General features: G+C 39.8%; 1 protein-coding gene across 1 annotated transcript in view; it reads right to left on the minus strand.

Moving 5' to 3' along the window:
* Positions 1–19,709, minus strand: part of zanl (zonadhesin, like) — a 41,887-nt gene that overhangs the window by 2,288 nt on the left and 19,890 nt on the right. The window contains exons 55-101 of the mRNA XM_082150881.1: positions 19,566–19,690; positions 19,055–19,200; positions 18,696–18,839; positions 18,092–18,199; positions 17,814–17,983; positions 17,226–17,428; positions 16,944–17,085; positions 16,444–16,637; positions 16,208–16,352; positions 15,869–16,113; positions 15,610–15,758; positions 15,390–15,518; positions 15,144–15,282; positions 14,913–15,054; positions 14,580–14,776; positions 14,335–14,473; positions 13,682–13,798; positions 13,345–13,469; positions 12,930–13,075; positions 11,919–12,062; positions 11,710–11,817; positions 11,432–11,601; positions 10,841–11,043; positions 9,893–10,034; positions 9,548–9,795; positions 9,270–9,447; positions 9,030–9,138; positions 8,812–8,906; positions 7,817–7,993; positions 7,320–7,522; positions 7,004–7,148; positions 6,669–6,910; positions 6,315–6,479; positions 5,999–6,126; positions 5,544–5,815; positions 5,170–5,378; positions 3,958–4,102; positions 3,562–3,809; positions 3,286–3,415; positions 2,935–3,136; positions 2,621–2,782; positions 2,264–2,394; positions 1,032–1,234; positions 776–911; positions 400–549; positions 207–297; positions 19–68 (exon numbers count right to left, since the gene is read on the minus strand). Of these exons, the coding sequence (XP_082007007.1) occupies positions 19–68; positions 207–297; positions 400–549; positions 776–911; positions 1,032–1,234; positions 2,264–2,394; positions 2,621–2,782; positions 2,935–3,136; positions 3,286–3,415; positions 3,562–3,809; positions 3,958–4,102; positions 5,170–5,378; positions 5,544–5,815; positions 5,999–6,126; positions 6,315–6,479; positions 6,669–6,910; positions 7,004–7,148; positions 7,320–7,522; positions 7,817–7,993; positions 8,812–8,906; positions 9,030–9,138; positions 9,270–9,447; positions 9,548–9,795; positions 9,893–10,034; positions 10,841–11,043; positions 11,432–11,601; positions 11,710–11,817; positions 11,919–12,062; positions 12,930–13,075; positions 13,345–13,469; positions 13,682–13,798; positions 14,335–14,473; positions 14,580–14,776; positions 14,913–15,054; positions 15,144–15,282; positions 15,390–15,518; positions 15,610–15,758; positions 15,869–16,113; positions 16,208–16,352; positions 16,444–16,637; positions 16,944–17,085; positions 17,226–17,428; positions 17,814–17,983; positions 18,092–18,199; positions 18,696–18,839; positions 19,055–19,200; positions 19,566–19,690 (7,491 nt within the window). The remainder of the gene's footprint in view (positions 1–18; positions 69–206; positions 298–399; positions 550–775; positions 912–1,031; positions 1,235–2,263; positions 2,395–2,620; positions 2,783–2,934; positions 3,137–3,285; positions 3,416–3,561; positions 3,810–3,957; positions 4,103–5,169; positions 5,379–5,543; positions 5,816–5,998; positions 6,127–6,314; positions 6,480–6,668; positions 6,911–7,003; positions 7,149–7,319; positions 7,523–7,816; positions 7,994–8,811; positions 8,907–9,029; positions 9,139–9,269; positions 9,448–9,547; positions 9,796–9,892; positions 10,035–10,840; positions 11,044–11,431; positions 11,602–11,709; positions 11,818–11,918; positions 12,063–12,929; positions 13,076–13,344; positions 13,470–13,681; positions 13,799–14,334; positions 14,474–14,579; positions 14,777–14,912; positions 15,055–15,143; positions 15,283–15,389; positions 15,519–15,609; positions 15,759–15,868; positions 16,114–16,207; positions 16,353–16,443; positions 16,638–16,943; positions 17,086–17,225; positions 17,429–17,813; positions 17,984–18,091; positions 18,200–18,695; positions 18,840–19,054; positions 19,201–19,565; positions 19,691–19,709) is intronic.

A 19,709-nucleotide genomic window follows, 5' to 3' on the forward strand; every position in this document is an offset into this window, starting at 1 on the left:
CAATCAGTTATCACGTACCTGTTTTGCTCAGTTCAATTTTACTTGACTCATAAGTCATTTTCTTGCGGCTGTGTAAAAAGAGATAAAAAATCATACATTTATAAAAAAATCGAATTATTTTAAGTAAATGCTTGGCTTTCTATGTCTTTGACATCATAGCACGATCAGTGTTTTTGATAAGAGTTTATTCTTTAAATGGGCTTTACCAGCACTTCTTGTAAATGCACACAATTGCAGTGACTATGAGGATGACACCAAGCGGCACAAGGACTCCAATCAAGATGATAGATGTTTTATCTATAAAACAGCAAGCAGGTAAAAACTCTGATTACACATCACTGGCATAATATGGTTTCATTTTTAAGCATTAAAGAATACAGTATGTTCACATTCACTTACCCAGGCCTTCCTCCTCCTCAGTGGGAACTTTAAAGAGCTCACAGTTTGTGCCCTCAAATCCTTCAGAGCAAGTGCAGGTGTACCCAGAACCATCTGTTTTTACCACACAGGTACCATCGTTCTGACAGGGTGAGCTCAAACATGGACTCACTGAGAGAGATAGAGAGCAAAAGAAGTTAAAAATCAGTGCACTACTCTTCTGAAGCATCTGTAATATGATAATGAATCCACATAATATCCTATCCGATATTATTTGTAGACTAAGAAAGGTCTCAAGCTATGCATGATATATTTATCAAATATATTTCGAGCCAGAATATCCAATTTTCATTGCTAAAATGCATTAAGAGTAAAGTAATCTCAATCAAAAGCTCACTTTTATAACAGTCGCGTATGGTCTCGTACACAGTGCAGATCTCGTCGTCTCCACAGCTCTTTGCTTGACACACAGCACCAGTTGTAGTGCACTCACAACTCTGTGAACAATCGTCTTTCACAAATGCCTCCTTGAGCTGTAGGGTTCAGAGAAACATGATCAGCAAGTGCCATGTCTTGTTAATTTTTTTTCGGTACAATTCATGTTACATCATAACCTTTAACCTGTAGTATATTACATGCATCAAAAACCTCACCACATAGTAGCGATCTAGGTAAGTGCATCCACACTGGCTGTAAGGCACACAGTCTTGGTCGCTCAGGACAAAGCCAGAGGCGCACTGACATCCCTCCACACATTCTGTTTGCTCGCACTCCGAAGGAGCCGCAAGGTCTGCGCAGGACGCCGGGCATGGAGTCATACAGAAGGAGTAGGTGCTGTTGGCCCCACATTGCAGATCTGAATGTGATCACAAACACACACAATCAGGAAATTATATGCGATTCGCGAAAGAGGAAACGTGGATATACAAGTCGAATTCAGTTACAGTTTTTTACATACACTACCAAAAGTTTAGGGTAAGTACGATTTTTCGATGTTTTTGAAAGAAGTATTGGTAGCACTTTAGAATACTGTTCCTTCATTAATGAATAACTAACTACACAGGAACAAATGAGTAACGCACTATTAACATGCTAGTAAGTAAGTAATAGCACTCAGTTGAATGTGGTAGTTCACTATTAGCTAATCAGTAACTACTATTTTTTTCATTCTTCCCAGAGAACTACTATATACAGGTTTAGAATTAACATGAATAATGCATAATATAAAATAAAAGGTAACGGTAACCCACTAGTTATGAATCAAGTGTTACTACATCCTTCTAAAGGAACTACTTATTATTTGGATCCGTATTCTAAAGTGAAAAACATGATAACTACTTAGTATTGACTGAAGTCACTGTAAGCTTTTGAGATTTTTGTAAGATTTTGAATAGTAATTCCTTCCGATGGATTTGGTAACACTTTAGTCATTACTTGTGTGTTCCCATGATCTTCACTTTAGAATACTGATCCAAATTATTTGTAGTTCCTTTAGAAAGATGTAGTTACCATTACCTTATATTATATATTATGCATTATTAATATTAATTATGAACCTGAATATAGTAGTTCTTAGTAGGCCTTAGTGAGGTATGAAAAATAGTAGATAATGATTAATAGTGAACTACCACATTCGACTGAGCGCTATTACTTACTAATTCGTTAATCAGAGTTTCTTGTTAGTTAATAGTAGTTACTAGAATGTTAATAGTGCGTTACTCATTTGTTCCTGTGTAGTTACACCAGGTGTTATTATCAATGTTGAAAACAGTTGTGCTGCTTAATATTTTTGTGGGAAAAAATCGTACTTATCCTAAACTTTTTGGAAACGTAGTGTGTGCTACAGGCTGGATAAAGTCTGCATTTATTAATTTTTTTGTCATACCACACTTCAGCTCCTGTCTCCATGGCTTTATTTGGACACCCTGATCTTGGCAAGCCCGAGCGTAGACGGCATAATTTTCACAGCGTAGTACTTCACTGCCCGGCTCAGCACACAGGTCAAACACACAATCCCTGCAATGCACACACACACACACACAGGTCATGATATGAATCCGAACCAACACCCATAAATCAAGAGTTTATCTCAGTCAAACACAATGCACATAACACATGCTCTCATTCAGAGTTAGTGCAATACACACCCACTACACATTATCTTATTCTCTAACTCACACAGTACTTGCTGTCCCTAGAGTGTACACACCCTCACACACAAACAAATGCACACATTACTCACTCCTGGAACACGTTTGGTTCGACCACAGCATTACAGGCAGCGAAAGGACCATCAGGGTCAGTGAAAGCCCCACACTGTTTATTCCCGCTCAGCTCTGTCAGCTGAGCCTCTGTGCAGCCCGCCGTCTCAAACCCTGAATCCAGATCTTCCTCCACTTCACGCCTAATCGTAAAGAAGACAGGATTTTTAGGAGTAGGATAAATTCAGATGATTCATTTCAGGTTATTTTATATGGTTAGGGTGAACTCCATGAGAATTTTCATCCCAGCTGATTTATAATGCATAGCATAACAGGTAAACTGATTCTCCCGTACTTGTGCAGGTGCACCATCTTCGGTAGGGGTGTGATACGAAGACTAGCCCCATCTTTGTCAGTTACTCTCCAGCTGTCTCCAAACTCATTGAGGTTGCGCGTAACTGTGCCGTCTGGTTTTGTGTACTCGTTACTGGTGCGTCCATCATAATTACCACACAGACCGAGCACACGAGATCTGTATACACTAGGAAGACTCACCACTTTAGGGGAGAGGAAGAGAAAGAGAAAGAGAGAGAGAGAGAGAGTGTTTGTGATTATATACTTCAAAAAATAAGCAAGCTAGGCATAACAAAAAATCCTTGCTAAATTGTTCTAATGTTCGTTTTAAGTTTGAGATTTGGTCTTGTACCTCCTTGGGAACTGCCATCAAAGCGCACAGAAAGGCCAAAGTCAGTTGTGAGCATAACAAAGCGAGACTTGGTTTTAATGTTAACTCCCTGTACAGGACTGTACGGTAGACCAACTTTCTCGCCATTGACCTGGTGGAGGAAAACAATGCAGAAGACTTCTATGATGTGGCATTTTACTATATAGTGTAATCCACGTATGGTATGAAGTAGCAGTGGTTTGAAAGTCTGTTAGATACAGCTATTAGGACTGACTACATATCCCATGATTCTCTCACCAGCACTTTCTTCTTCTGTTGCATGCGAACACTAATGCCATACACGTCCACATAGACCTCGTGCAGAAGGGACACCCGACTGATTCCTCCCTGCCTTTGGTTTTTGCCGCGGACAGTGAAAGGGGTGAGGGAGCTTGGCAGATTGTTTCCTTTGGTTAATACATACGTATACGCTCCCTGGTAGTGGTGATTGTAATTGTCAAAGGTTCGATAGTGAGGGTCCCCAGCAATATTGCAGTCATCGAATTCTGCGAAAAGTAAAAGAAGTTTGAGTTAGTTCATCCCTGAGGTGGACATTAAGACTAATCTGGAAACTGCTTAGATATGCATTTCTTTAGATGCCCACCAGGCCCACATTTTTCCCTCATTCTTAGTGTTTCGCATTGTAAAACTCACTCTCAGGTTTGCAGTAACGGTCTCCATTGCTGTCAAGATCACAGATTGAGTTCTCATTGCATTCAAAGGATGTGCAGGACAGCAGTCCTCCAAGGCTGCAGCTGCACCTCTGTTCGCAGTGGTCAGTTATCCATGAATCTCCCACCTGAAATGTATACCAGGCATTACTATTATGTGTCATATAAAATAAAAGCACAGCCATCTTACAGCACCTTTTTCTAATATATTCTTTAAGCACATTATATGTCTTTGCACATTATACATTTACATAGAAAATGATATCAATCATGAGATGAAGAATAGAAGAGTTTTGAAGAATAGAATAGAAAAGGATAGATTTGAGGAGTAGAAGTCTTCAATATATACACTACCATTCAAAGGTTTGGGGTCTGTAAGATTTTTAACTTTAGAAAAAGTCTCTAAGAAGGCTCACTAAAGCTGTATTTATTTGAACAAAAAATAAAAATAAAAATAAATAACAGTAAGTGTAATTTATTCATGTGATGCAAAGCTGACACGATCACATGATCCTTCAGAAATTAGGAAACATTTATTTTTATTATCAATGTTGAAAGCAGTTGTGCTGCTTATTTTTGTGGAAATAATTAAAATAATTGTCTTCAGGATTTTTTAAAGAATGGAAAGTTCAGAATAATTTGTAACATACATTTTTTTTTTTAAACTGAATTTCTGATCAAATTAATGTGCAATTGTTGATTAAAAGTATACATTTTCTTTCTTTCTTTAAAAAAAATAAAAAAAAAAAGATCAGACCAACAACTTTTGAACAATAGTGTAGTATGTCAATATTTCGGTCAACCATCATGGCATTCTAGTATTAAAGTGATAGTTCACCCAAAAATGAAAATGTTGTCAGCACTTACCCTATTCCAAACTTATATAAGTTTCTTTCTTCTGTTGAACACAAAAGAAAATATTTTAAAGAATGTTGGTTTGATAATCAAACAGTTGACGGTAGCCATTGACTTCCATAGTAGGAAAAAAAATACAATGGAAGTCAATGGCTACCATCAACTGTCTGGTTACCAACATTCTTTGAAATATCTTCTTTTGTGTTCAACAGAAGAAAGAAACCCATACAGGTTTGGAACAACATGAGGGTGAGTAAATGATGACAAAATGTTCATTTTTGGGTGAACACTTTAAGGAAAGCTGATTTTGTATTTATTTTTTGCCCCAAAGTTTACTCACCTCATGATATTCTCCATTGCTGTCAACACATCCACAGCTTGAGAGGGGAACACACTTGCCATCACTTAACACAAAGCCTGCATTGCACTGGCAGCCTTCAACACAGCTGTTGGGTGGTAATGGGCAGAAAATGGGGAAGAGGTCGGCACAAGTAGGAGGACATGGTGCTGTGCAGTCAGAATAGTGACTGTTTGGTGGACATGGGAGAGCTGGAAATAAAAACACACAAAAGGAAAGAGGTATGATGCATTACATTTAAATGACAATGATTCTCTGACATATTTAGAGACCATTTCTCCCAGCTGTCATCCAGCTCAGCATAACATTCTCAGCACATCTCTTTGCCTTTTCTTCCCTCTTTCTCTTTCACTTACGGCAGAATGTGCTATTCCTCCAGCTGATCGTGATTCCAGCGCTATAACAGGCCTGGGCGTAAGCCTCAATGTTATCGCACAGAGTCGACTGCATGCCATCATATTCGCACATGTCATAGACACAGTTCCCCAGAAAGGCTTCTGGAGGAATGAGAGAGTGACAGGGCTTGAAGAGATCAGATAGGATTGAAGCTGCACATTGTGACTGGAAGATTTCTTCCTCATTCTCTTCACAGTTGGGTTTGTCTTCAGGTCTTGGATCAGGTTTGCAGCTGCGGATGGAGGAACAAGGAATACAACAGAAGAATAAAAAAAGTGAAACTATGAATTTTTCACCATGATGCCTCAAATTCATATGCATCATAAGTGCATTTATAATGCTGTTATCTATCTAGGTTTGTTTATTTCTGAATTATGGAGAGGTGTTTAGAGGCACCAAATAATCTAACACTCACCCAGGATCACTGTCTCCCTCTGCTTTCCAGCTGTTACCAAGTTCAATGGCATTTTGGGCTGGTTTGCCATCAGGCATCAAGTTATCGTCAGATGAATCGCCGTTGTAGTTACCGCACATTCCACACACCTATAATAGAAATGTTGAAGGACAGAAAAATGTTTTGCTTCTTGTGGAAAATCTTTAATGCAGTTTAGATATTCTGACAAAAAGGGAACCGTCTGGTTTATTAATCAAATATCAGTATCAAAAGAATATATTTAGTACAAAAACAAAGTAGAGTGATGTTCTAGTTTTGTTTTTGTGTAGTTTCATACCTTGTTGAAATAGTCTCCAGGCACTGTGATCTCAATATGGTGCACTCCATCAAACTTCACAATCAGGCCAAAGTCAGTGTCTAGAATGGTGTTTACTCCACTGCTAAACACCCGTGCCTTGGCTGCAGTGATGTCGTAGGGGGTCTTTATCCTGCGTTCATTCAGCTAGTCGGAGGAGAAAACAAATGTGAGTACAGGCCAGAGATTTAGCACAATAAGATCACTGAATACATATGGTTTAGAATCATATCTATTATATTATGCAATATTTCACTGTCTAATCAGAAGACATGCAAATGCAACATAGTTAAAACCACTACTCCATCTCTTCCTCTTTCCTTCTCGGACTCTCACCAGTACTCTTCCGTTCTTGCTGATGGTGATGTTGGCAGTGGGCAGGTAGACGGTCACGGAGCGAACATACGAAGCTTCTGGCTGGCCGCGTTCTTCGTTCTTGGCCACAATGGTGAAGGGTGTCACCATAGAGATGTTGCATATTGCCACCAGCGTGTAAGTGCAGGTACCCATGAAGGTGTGCATGATCCCGTCAAATGTGTAGTAGTGAGGATCACCAGCAATGTGGCAAATGCCCACTCCTGCAAAGAAGGCCAGTTAGTAATCTGTCTGACAGATAGAGAGATGTATGTATGGATGGATGGATGAACATTTGTTTTTGGTAGAGTATGTACCTGTATTCACACAGCCCAGCTGACCCTCATTGACTTTACATTCCTGAGCGGGACCGCACTGCCATGCCTCGCATGTCACGCTATTGAAAGGTGAACAAACACAGCGCTCTGTGCAGTCATCTTTTGTGAACCAGCTGTCTCCAACCTGAAAAACAAATTGAATTGAACAAAAGAAACTAGAAACAAAAATGAACTAAATTAAACTATTATTCAGTTATATTATTTATATTATTTAATATCTTTTTTTTAGATGAAATTGTTTACAACGTGAAAACAGAAGTAAAAGTTTCATTCAATCTTCTAAAGAACCACTCACAGGCCTGTAGTTGTTGTCTTTGTCAGTGCAACCACACTCCTTGAAGGGCACACACTGGTCTCCACTGAGGACAAATCCAGGGTCACACACACATCCCTCAACACAGGGCTCAGTACAAGTGCCTTCAGATCCAGGGTCCTGACAACTGGCTGGACACGCTGAACCACAAGGCTCATAGTGACTACCAACCTGACATTTAATAGCTGCAAGAAATGGAAATAAAGGAGTGGTGTTCAATAAACAGATGAGAACAATGAGAACAAAGGAATGAAAATAGTGGGAATAGGATAGACGAGAAACTGGAGACAATGGCCGGAGAAGGAGAGACAAAAGTACAACCGTTTTAACTCAGCCACTTTAGCAACAAAAGAGAGAAACAGCACCTATTGAAGGCTCTCTAATTGAAGGGTGCATACTACAAAGTCTTAAAAAGGATACAGTTAATAGCAGGTTTTAAAGGGCGCTTTACAGAATGCCTGTAGGGCTCAAACACTTACGGCAGAAGGTGTTATTTCTCCAGTTAATTGGCACCCCAGCTTGAGCGCACAGGTCAGCATAGCTTTGAATAGCTTGGCACAGTGCCACTGCGGCGCCACCGGTGCCACACTGATCAAACACACAGTTCTCAAAGTAAAGCTCGGGAGGCACCACTGCATGACATGGCTTGAAGATTCCTGGGAAAATAATGATGAATAGGCTTTAATGGTGCACAAAACAGGTGTCAGAAGAACAGCCCTATAAAACTGAGAAAATCAATGAAATGAACAGATGTGCTGGAATAGAAGCATAATAGAGCAGAATGAGGACTCTTGCACACTTTAGTCTTGACGTTCAGGTCATTGGCAGTGTTATTCGTTTTAGTATCATTCAGATATTATTATAGTTTTTTGTTTGTTTATTATTTTAAGTTTAGTCAGTTTTAGTAATTTTGGTGTATGTAAAAAAAAAAAAAAATTCTATATAGTTTTTTTTTGGGGGGGGGGGGGGGGGTGGGTTGTTATTTTAGTACATGAATCTAAACTAAATGAAGATGAGAAATGTTGCCTTGGCAATTAGCTGAAATAAATACGTTAACTTTTTTTAATATTTTGATTTATTTCAGTTAACTTTTTTTTTTCGCTTTTAGTTTTTAATTTCAGTTAACTATAATAACTCTGGCATAAGCCACACTTTCTAAGTATAACAAACAATCCAACCTGAGGGGAGCAAAGTGGACAATAATTATGGGTGATTGAGAAAAGTAACGCTAAGCCCCAAAAATAAAATTATTATATCCTGCAACCAAATCATATGCTGATTTGAAATTATTTGAAAAACAAAAAAAGCACATAATGAATAAGAAACAAATGAAATAAAACACCTACGAAAAATAGAGCAGACAGAACAGAAATGTTTCATTGTGATAAAGCCTTTTAAATGTTTTATGAATTTGATCAGTGACCTCATCATCAAAGTGTTTTAAAATGTATGTTTGAGTGTATGTGTGTCCCACCATTTGGATCGGTGATCATGCCACAGCTAGTAGGTTTCGTAGCTTCACTCTGGATCTTGTCATCACATTCAATGTCTCCTCCGTCATGAGAACAACTATGTGCAAGATACGAAAGGCATGAATGATTAAAGCTTCAATGATAAAAAGAGCTTTTTTTTTTTTTTTTATTAACAAAACCTTACTAGTGCAGTGCACAGTCAAATATGCTTTAAACTTACTCAGGTCTGTCATCGGGCACCTGCCAGCTCTCTCCAAGCTCATTGGTGCTGTCTGTTGGCTTTCCATCTGGCTTGATGTTGTCATCATCAGGATTATCATTATAGTTTCCTGTAATATATTATCATTATTTAAATTAATCATATAAGACTATTAATGTTTGATTAGTAGCAACTCTTGAGCTCTTGAGTCTTCATTATAATCATCAATAAAAGTGGGATAATTGAATTTGCAGTCTTTACCACAGAGTCCACATAACAGTCCGCTGTAGGAGGAAGGCAGGGTGACATCTGCATGATGATTTCCATCAAAACGGACGCGCAATCCAAAGTGTGTCTCAAGCACCACAAATTTGCCACTTAGGAAGATCTTGATACCGTTTGGAAGTGTGACAGGCACAGTGACCTGAACTCCATTCACCTGCAGGATGTAGGAATAAGGTAAGCTTACGAATGCACCACAGTTCTGATCTTCTCTAATCTGTTATTTAGCTCTCACAAATCTCAGAAATGTCCCTTACCTGAACTTTGCGACCCTTGCCCAAAATGACCTTTGTGTCATGGACATTGATGATAACAGATCTTACATAAGACACTTTCTTATTATTGTCTCTGTGCTCGTTCTGTGTCTCCACAGAAAAGTATGGCAAGCCGGAGGTCTCATTACAGGGCTTAGTGAGAGTGTAGGAGCAGGCACCCATGAAGTGATGTACTTTATCATCAAAGGAGTTATAATGAGGATCACCAGAAACAGAGCAAATGCCTGTACCTAAAAAGAGATAAAAAAAAAAGATAAGATGTCTAAACAAATATACCAGTGCACATGCTAAAACTGTATTAAGTGTAAGCCAGTATATATTTGTTACCAAGTGGTTTGCAGACATAGTCTCCATCTTGAAGTTGGCAACTCTCAGTAGGAAGACAGCTGGTGTTGTAACACTGAATAGTTCCTCCACCCTCACATGTACACTTCTGCGTACAGCTCTCCAGATACCAGCTCTCATTCACCTAAACATGGCCACATTGAGAGGAATGTGTTAAAACATTAACCACATTTCTTCTTTTTTAAAACATGAATGCCTTATATTAACAAAATAAATCTTCACTATGGACTATAGTGATCCTATAGACTATGATTTATCCCAGTGACTCGATCCATTTGATCAGTTCACCAAAAAGGTTAATTTAGCCAAATGATTTGTTCAGTGACTGTGTTACGCTAGTAATTTTTTCTAGTTAATTCCAATAAACTTTCTGAAAGTGACAAACACAACAACAACAGCATAAATAAAACAGAAAACAGTAAAACAATCTCCATTAAAGTATTGATTTGCATAATTTATTCACGTCGCGGTGCATGGCTGGGAACTCGCGTACCGTATTAATCACAGCATTGTTTCAAATGTGCTCACATTGGACAGACATAGCATAAGTCATGAAAATGTGACTTTTTGAGTTGGTGCTCTTGCTGTTTAGTGTTTAAAGCATTTTTAATGACAGACACAATGTGTTTTTCACGTTTTCTGAAGAATAATATGAAAAACTTAGCAATTAATATGCAAACTAAACTTTCTACGAATATCTGCTCTTCAAGAGGTCTGAATATTTGTTTATTCTATAAGACCTCATTAACAGAGAAATAGATCAATAACATCATGGATGATTCGAGAACATGGGACATTTTTAGACTTTTAAAATAATTTGACCTGGTTGCAATGGTTTTGTGGATGTTTTGATCAAAAATTTGAATATTATTTTCACAATCTCGTCCATGGCCCCAGAAGCCCACGGGTCGGCCCTGGTTTTAAACTCACTGGGTGGTAGGAGCCTGAGGGGTCCACACAGCCACAGTCTTTAACAGGAACACATTTGTTGTCACTGAGGATGAAGCCAGGGTCGCACTCACAGCCCTCTACACACTTCTCACTGCAGCCTGGTGGTCCATTGATACCCAGACATGTCTCCGGACAGGAGCTCACACATATGGAGTAATGGCTGTTTGGAGGACATACCAGAGCTGTAGAAAAAGGGGTAAAGCATCAGTAAATGACTGTGAAAATTAGCCTGAAGAGAGGATGCAATGTGGATTATGTAGTTTCCCAGTCCCATGTCCTCTTCCCCATGTGACAGCATTCCTGTCTCTACCACTCTGGCCTTTAAAGGCATAAAAGCTTCATAAATAATAAAAACAATCAGGCTAAAGTTAACGTAAGTGTTCAACTCTAGCTGCCCTATTTCAACCTCCTGAACTGCATTTACTTCAATAATTTATTTTGTCCATTAGAGAGAGCTGAAAGCTGACTTCACTGGGAATATTAAATGTTATTCTTGCACGGATGCAAGTTGGCAAATTTTGCTGAAAATTCAACACGTAATGCAATATGAGACATGTGAGTATGACTCACGACAGAAGCCTGGCTCCCTCCACTGATGGACAGGTGCACCTGCACTCAGGCAAGCGTCAGTGTAAGCTTGAAGCTGGTCACAAAGGACCTGCTGCAGCCCTTGATAACGGCACATATCAAACACACAGCTCTGGAAGAACGGCAATGGGTCCACCACATTTATACAGTCTCTGTGAGGAGCAAATGTAAGGGAAAGTGTACAATGTTTAAGCACTAAAAGTTTTTCATCATTGTTTATTAGCAGTATTTGGAAATGTCATAATTTGGTAAGTCCTAACCTAAAAGGTCCATTTGTGTCAGTTATTCTCCCACAGTTCTCTGGGTTTGACACCACACCCTCCAGCACAGGATCACAGGGTGGTTGAGGTCCAGGGTCAGGCTTGCATCTGAAAACACAACATCATTGAACAAATGAAGTCAACCTAATCCTCAAAACACTGTGCTGCATGTGCAGTTGTTAAAATGCAGAACAGAAAGAGGTACTTACGTTGCATCCTCGTCCTCATCAGTTTGCCAGCTGTCGCCAAACTGATGTGAGCTGTCAGATTGGGAGCCATCTGGCTTAGTGAAGTCATTATTAGGGTTTCCATCGTAGTCCCCACACAGGCCACACATCTGGTCATAGTAGGAACTGATGAGTAAGAGAAGAACAAAGTGAGAGGTATTCATTTTAAGATGTTCATTTCCCCAGAGATGGTTTTAGATTTTTTTTCTTTTGTGGGATTTACTCAAATCCTATAACCCTTAAAGGGTTAGTTCACCCAAAAATGTCATTAATTTCTCACCCTCATGTCGTTCCAAACTCGTAAGACTTTCGTTCATCTTCGAAACACAAATGAAGATCTTTTAATGAAATCTGAGAGCTTTCTGTCCCCCCATTGACAGTCTACGCAACTTTAATCCCCCAGAAAGATAGTAAAGACATCATTAGAGTAATACATGTGACTCCAGAGGTTTAGCCTCAATTTTATGAGTGCTTTGTTTGAGCAAAAAAATACAATTTACCATTTTATTTACAAAATATGAATCTCCAGCCCGTGTTCATGAGAGCACCATGACGCATGCGTGTTGACACGAGAGCAGACGTTGTTACATGAACGTGCGTTAGACATTCATATTTATAAGTAGAGTGGTAAATTATGTTTTTTGGTGCAAAGAAAGCACTCACGTCACTTCATAACCAGGTTAATCCACTGGAGTCACATGGATTACTTTACTACCTTTCTGGGACTTGAAGGCGGTAATTGTGTATGCTGTCAATAGAGGGACAGAAAGCTCTCAGATTTCATTAAAAAGATCTTTATTTGTGTTCTGAAGATGAACAAAAGTGTTATGGGTTTGGAACGACATGAGTGTGAGAAATTAATGAATTTTAATTTTGGGGTTAACTAATCCTTCAAGAATCATGGTGGATCTTAGTGTTTCCTGACAAATACTTCAGGTCAGAGTTATGTAATGTGTATATATTTCAATGAGGCTGTTTTCAGAGTTTTAGTACCTGGGAACAGAGATCTTGGCGTAATGGTTGCCGTCCCACTTCACCTCCAGGCCGAACGAAGTTGTGAGGATTACATATTGGCCAGCAAGAGACAGAGAAATGAGCGGAGATGGCGAGTGGGGGAGGGACACCCTGAGTCCATTTACCTGGATGTGTGAAAAAGAGATAAACAATAGAGATGGATTGAAGACTAATGTTATCTTTGACTAGAAGAAATGTGATTATGAACAGATTAGGAACAACTGAAAGAAAATATTTTTGATATGAGGAGTGTCTCAAAACTATTGTCTTTATTTACTTTTTAACATAATCTAAGAGAGACTAAAACATATTTTAGCTGTCTCAATTCTTCATCTCAAGATTACAGAATGATGTCAGTGGTGGTTTAATGATGGCAGCTGCTGTGGATACTGACCAGAGTTCTCCTGTTTTTCATCATTGTCACAGTGACACCATCAACAGTCACGTACAGTTTCCTCAGGTAAGAAAGACCAGAAATTCCTCTCTCTTCATTCTTACCCTCTATGGAGAACCAGGGGCCTGCAGACCCAGGAGAGAGGAAAGTAAAGTTATTTTAAATTCTTATTTAAACTTCATTTTTAAGTTAATTTGGGGAACATTTAATGTACATTGAATCAATATTAAGAATGGCAGGATTTTTTGTTTCTCCATAACACCTACTGTTGACCAAAGCATTCTAATGTCACTGCTGATTGTGGATGGTTTTAACATGGGTTTTGGCCATTGCTTACCAGTGTTGTTTTTACAGGTGCGGGCCAGAGTGTAGGTGCAAGTGCCCATGAAGCTGTAGTATTTGCCATCAAAGGTGTTATAATGAGGGTCACCAGAGATAATACAGTCTTGAGATCCTGGGGGATTGTGAAAAGATTAAGTATTTTTAAATACATCAACCATCTTTTGAGTGCTAAAGTTTGTGTAAAGTGCAATAGTATATTGTCGGATATACTTTTCGTATGTAATGAAAAGTTTGTGATGTTATAATCTGTTTGCATGTAATACAACATCCTACTACCATGGTATGCTATTATATAAAGTAAGTTCACATGCATAGTCAAGCTAGAGTCTCCATTTCTCTAGCTAAATATACACGATACAATGTGTAATCAAATATTAAGAAGGATTAATTACAAATAGCATCTGTCTTTCAGAGTTAATGCAAGCCAAGACCAGTTGTTGTCTTATTAATGCATATAATGCTGGACATGCTGGACAAAGCCAAGCTAGTATGTAAATATGTTAGCTCAACATTGCAAAACTGGACTAGTATAATTTTAAGTAGACATAAAAAAAAGACAATTATTGCTTTAGCCTGACTGAAATTTGATGGATGGATGAAAAGTGAATGGAAATGCACTTACTGAGTTTACCTAACTATGGGACTCACCTTCTGGGTAACACCCAATTACACCATCCTGTACTCCACACTGTTCCATTGGTGGACAGTCAGCAGCGCTACAGGAAACGAACGGGGGGTTACACTTACACAGTAGCTCACAGTCCTTGGTGTAGAACTCTTCACCTGGCTAAACCCATGCAGAGAAGAAATATGTTAGTTTGATGAAAAATACTACTTGATTGACTATAACAAACCATCACTGTCCTAAATGATTCCACATACAGTTTCCTCACCTGATAATAATTTCCATTATGCCTGCAGCCACATGTGTCTTCTTTCACGCACTGGCCAGCACTAAGGATGTATCCAGGGTCACAAACACATCCTTCAGAACAAGGCCCAGTGCACTGACTTGGTGGAATTGGGTTACAGGAAGGTTGGCAAATTGGGGCACATGATTCAAAATGACTGTTGGGTGGGCATTTCAGAGCTGGAGAGGAAGAATGTGTTTTAGTGCTAGTCATAAACTTCGCTCTATCTGACAGTATGAGAAATAGTGCAAGCCACTGATGTCAGCAGTTTTTGTTAGAGTTTTTGGTTGAGGAATATGTATTTTTCAAACATACGACAGAAGGTGCTGTTTCTCCAGGGTCCAATTGTGACGCCACGGTCCTGACATTCGTTGACGTACGACTCTATTGCTTCACACAATGCAGAATGAGCTCCATCCAGCTCACACACATCAAACAAACAGTCTTGGAAGAAACCCTATACACACAGGGTTAAGATCTGTAAGTATCTTTTATATGGTTAAAATTACACACACATTTCAAATAATCTGACTTGACATCACTCACATTTGGGTTGACTTTTGGATGGCAAGCAGCAAATGGGCCATTGGTGTCCAATATGAGACCACAGTAAGCCGGCCCTTCATACAACTCCTGCTCAGCATCTGTGCATCCTGGGGTTGGGTCGACCTCTGGCTTGTTACACCTGAAAGGCAGAATCAAAGTTAAGTCATCTATGATATGAATTAATAGATAACATACTGTAGATGAGTCTTTTAGAATTAACAGTATGAGCATTGCATATTAACTTACTCAGGGTCTGTGTTCCAGCTGTGGCCAAAGTCATTGGGGTTTTGGACCAGTTCACCAGTCGGGGTCTGGAAGTCATCCTTAGGGTCTCCGTTGTAGTCCCCACATAGTCCACAAAGTTTGTCCTCATAGCTGTAAAATGATCACAAGCATGTAGAAACATTTAAAAGTGGATTAAGTTGTAATAGTTATTAAAAAAAACTTTTATAAGAACCATACTCACTCCTTGATAACTTTAATGTCCATAAAGTGGTTTCCATCGTAACGTACAGTAACTCCAAAGTTCAAGACCACTGTGTAGTGCTTGCCAGACATAAAAATGTCAACACCACTGACAGGACTCAGAGGAATGTTCACTTTGGTACCATTGACCTGAGAAAAGTCAGAAAACATAACTGTCCATTTGAATGTGCCTCTAAATAAGATGTCTACAGTATATGTACATTAACAGTAATATTGAAATTAATGTTCTTTTCTCTTACCTGCACAGTTCCTCCTTTCAGAATGGACACTATCACTCCCAGCGCATGGACATGAACTGCTTTTACATAGCTGATATAAGGATTGTTGTAGCGATTCTCATTGTCTGTGTATACAGCAAAGTGAGGCACATCTGTGCTGTTACAAGGTTCAGACATCAGGTAAGAACAGTTTCCCATGAAGTCGTAGCGCCGCTTATCAAAGGTGGTGTAATGCGGATCACCAGAAGCAATACAGGTGGAAGTTCCTGTGAGTGAAAATATCTTGATGTCAAAGATATAAATTCAAAAATTCAAAAAAATAGTTCAAGGGAATATTGTTGTTGTTGTTTTGTACATTACCTTTAAGGTAGCAGCCATGCACTCCACCAACCTCCCGACATTCTTCTGTCACAGGGTCACAGGAGTTGTCCACACAGTCGAAAGTGTAGTTGCCAGCACAGCGACACAACTTGGAACAGCCATTTCCAAAAATGATCTCACCAGGCTAAGTGTAAATACAGAACAAGTTTAGAGCAAAGGCTTAGGTCCCAGAAATGAATAAAATTGCAGCCTCACATCAACGACAGCTCTTGTACCTCAAAGTAATTGTTTTCTTCATCCAGGCACCCACACTGCTCAATAGGAACACAGCGCCGGCCACGGAAAACAAATCCTGGTTTACAGAAACAGCCACTGATGCAAGAACCAGAGCAGTTGGTGGAGGGTTCTGCGCAGGTAGGAATACAGGCTGGGCCGCAATCAATGTATTCAGAGTCTGGAGGGCAGTTCACTGTTGGAACACATGAAGAGTTGTTAAGCTATACAAATCGTGTAATTTTTTGATAGAGTAGGAGCGGGTACTCATGAAGTGATCTACTTTATTATCAGAGGAGGCAATGAGGGTCAAAAGAGACAAAACAAATTCTTATATCTAAAGAGAAAGATAAAAATGAAATCTGTGATCTGTCAGGAGTCTTAATTGGTTTGTGTATAAGTGCATGTGTGTATAATCATGATGTGTTAATATGTGTAAATAAATGTACCCGTACATGTGCTCAAAACATTATTATGTATTAACCAGTACTATTATTGTTACCACTTGGTTTGCAGACATAGTCTCCATCTTCAAGTTGGCAACTCTCAGTAGGAAGACAGCTGGTGTCGTAACACTGAATAGTTCCTCCACCCTCACATGTACACTTCTGCTTACAGTCCTCCAGATACCAGCTCTCATTCACCTAAACATGGCCACATTGAGAGGAATGTCTGTCATTTTTGCAGTGGTTTCATGAATGTTGAAATCAACGTTTTGTGTCTTATTTTCATAATCTCGTCCATGGCCCAGAAGCCCATGGGTCGACCCTGGTTTTAAACTCACTGGGTGGTAGGAGCCTGAGGGGTCCACACAGCCACAGTCTTTAACAGGAACACATTTGTTGTCACTGAGGATGAAGCCAGGGTCGCACTCACAGCCCTCTACACACTTCTCACTGCAGCCTGGTGGTCCATTGATACCCAGACATGTCTCCGGACAGGAGCTCACACATATGGAGTAATGGCTGTTTGGAGGACATACCAGAGCTGTAGAAAAAGGGGTAAAGCATCAGTAAATGACTGTGAAATTTAGCCTGAAGAGAGGATGCAATGTGGAGTATGTAGTTTCCCAGTCTCATGTCCTCTTCCCTCAGTGACGGCATTCCTGTTATAGAAGTCAAATAAATAATAAAAGAAAAAAAGACTAAAGCTAACATAAGTAATCGACTCTAGCTGTCTTTTTCCAACCTCCGGAACTCCATTTCAATAATTAATATTGTGCATTAGAGAAAGCTTAAAGCAGGTTTGTCACTGGGAATGTGAAATGTTATTCTTGCATGGATGTAGGTTGCCAAATTGTACTTCTTTAGTATATGTTTAAAACGATATACACTGTGCGGTACGATACAACCTATAAGAGAGTGTGACTCACGGCAGAAGTCTGGCTCCCTCCACTGATGGACAGGTGCACCTGCACTCAGGCAAGCGTCAGTGTAAGCTTGAAGCTGGTCACAAAGGACCTGCTGCAGCCCTTGATAACGGCACATATCAAACACACAGCTCTGGAAGAACGGCAACGGGTCCACCACATTTATACAGTCTCTGTGAGGAGCAAATGTAAGGGAAAGTGTACAATGTTTAAGCACTAAAAGTTTTTCATCATTGTTTATTAGCAGTATTTGGAAATGTCATAGTTTGGTAAATTCTAACCTAAAAGGTCCATTTGTGTCAGTTATTCTCCCACAGTTCTCTGGGTTTGACACCACACCCTCCAGCACAGGATCACAGGGTGGTTGAGGTCCAGGGTCAGGCTTGCATCTGAAAACACAACATCATCGAACATATGAAATCGACCTGATCCTCAAAACATTGTGCTGCCAGTGTGACCGGTCCTATTCAACCCGCTTCGAGCGGGATTTGAGCCGGGGTCTCTGGTATGAGAGGTGGGCGTGCTAACAAGGACACTTAAGAACGCAGACTCTGGCACTAGTGACTGATGATAGTGGAGTGAGGTTTACACACACAGCTCTTACTGGCCTACATGCGTTACACTCGCCCCCCTAAACCTCACTCTTATCCATTTCAACTGCACCAAATGTAACCTGACCTACTTGACCCGCTCCGAGGGGGATTCGAACCGGTGTGGGAGGCGGGCGCGCTAACAAGGACGCTAATGGCAGTAGCCTCTAGCGTCAGTCGCTAACATGCCTCTTGAGGCTATGGGAGTGAGGTTTACATGCACAGTCTTACTGGCCTAAGTCCATTACACCTGCATGTGCAGTTGATAAAATGCAGAACAGAAAGAGGTACTTACGTTGCATCCTCGTCCTCATCAGTTTGCCAACTGTCGCCAAACTGATGTGAGCTGTCAGATTGGGAGCCATCTGGCTTAGTGAAGTCATTATTAGGGTTTCCATCGTAGTCCCCACACAGGCCACACATCTGGTCATAGTAGGAACTGATAAAATATGAGAGGGAGGAAAAAAGAGAGAGATTAATGTAAAGATGTTTGTTTCCCTAGAGACACTTTTTGCTTTTTCTTTTGCAGGATTTACTCAAATCCTATAACCCTTAAAAATCATGGTGGATCTTAGTGTTTCCTGACAAATACTTCAGATCAGAGTTATGTAATGTGTATATATTTCAATGAGGCTGTTTTCAGAGTTATAGTACCTGGGAACAGAGATCTTGGCGTAATGGTTGCCGTCCCACTTCACCTCCAGGCCGAACGAAGTTGTGAGGATTACATATTGGCCAGCAAGAGACAGAGAAATGAGCGGAGATGGCGAGTGGGGGAGGGACACCCTGAGTCCATTTACCTGGATGTGTGAAAAAGAGATAAACAATAGAGATGGATTAAAGACTAATGTTATATTTGACTAGAAGAACAGAGATTTTTTTCTTTTGTTGTAAAGGAAATATTATTCTTGAGGAAATGAAAAATGGACAGAGATATTGTGATCATGAACAGATTAAATGAGCAGATTAGGAACAACTGAAAGAAAATATTTAAGATGAAAACTATTGTCCATAGTCCATAGTCCATTTACTTAATCTCAGAAATGAAAATGTCAGAAAAACTAAAATATAGTTAGCTGTTGACTTAAAATCTCAATTGTGGATCTCAATATTACAGAATGATGTCAGTGGTGGTTAAATGATGGCAGCTGCTGTGGATACTGACCAGAGTTCTCCTGTTTTTCATCATTGTCACAGTGACACCATCAACAGTCACGTACAGTTTCCTCAGGTAAGAAACACCAGAAATTCCTCTCTCTTCATTCTTACCCTCTATGGAGAACCAGGGGCCTGCAGACCCAGGAGAGAG

This window comes from Leuciscus leuciscus (assembly GCF_965113295.1).
Source record: "Leuciscus leuciscus genome assembly, chromosome: 2".
Lineage (NCBI taxonomy): Eukaryota > Metazoa > Chordata > Actinopteri > Cypriniformes > Leuciscidae > Leuciscus > Leuciscus leuciscus.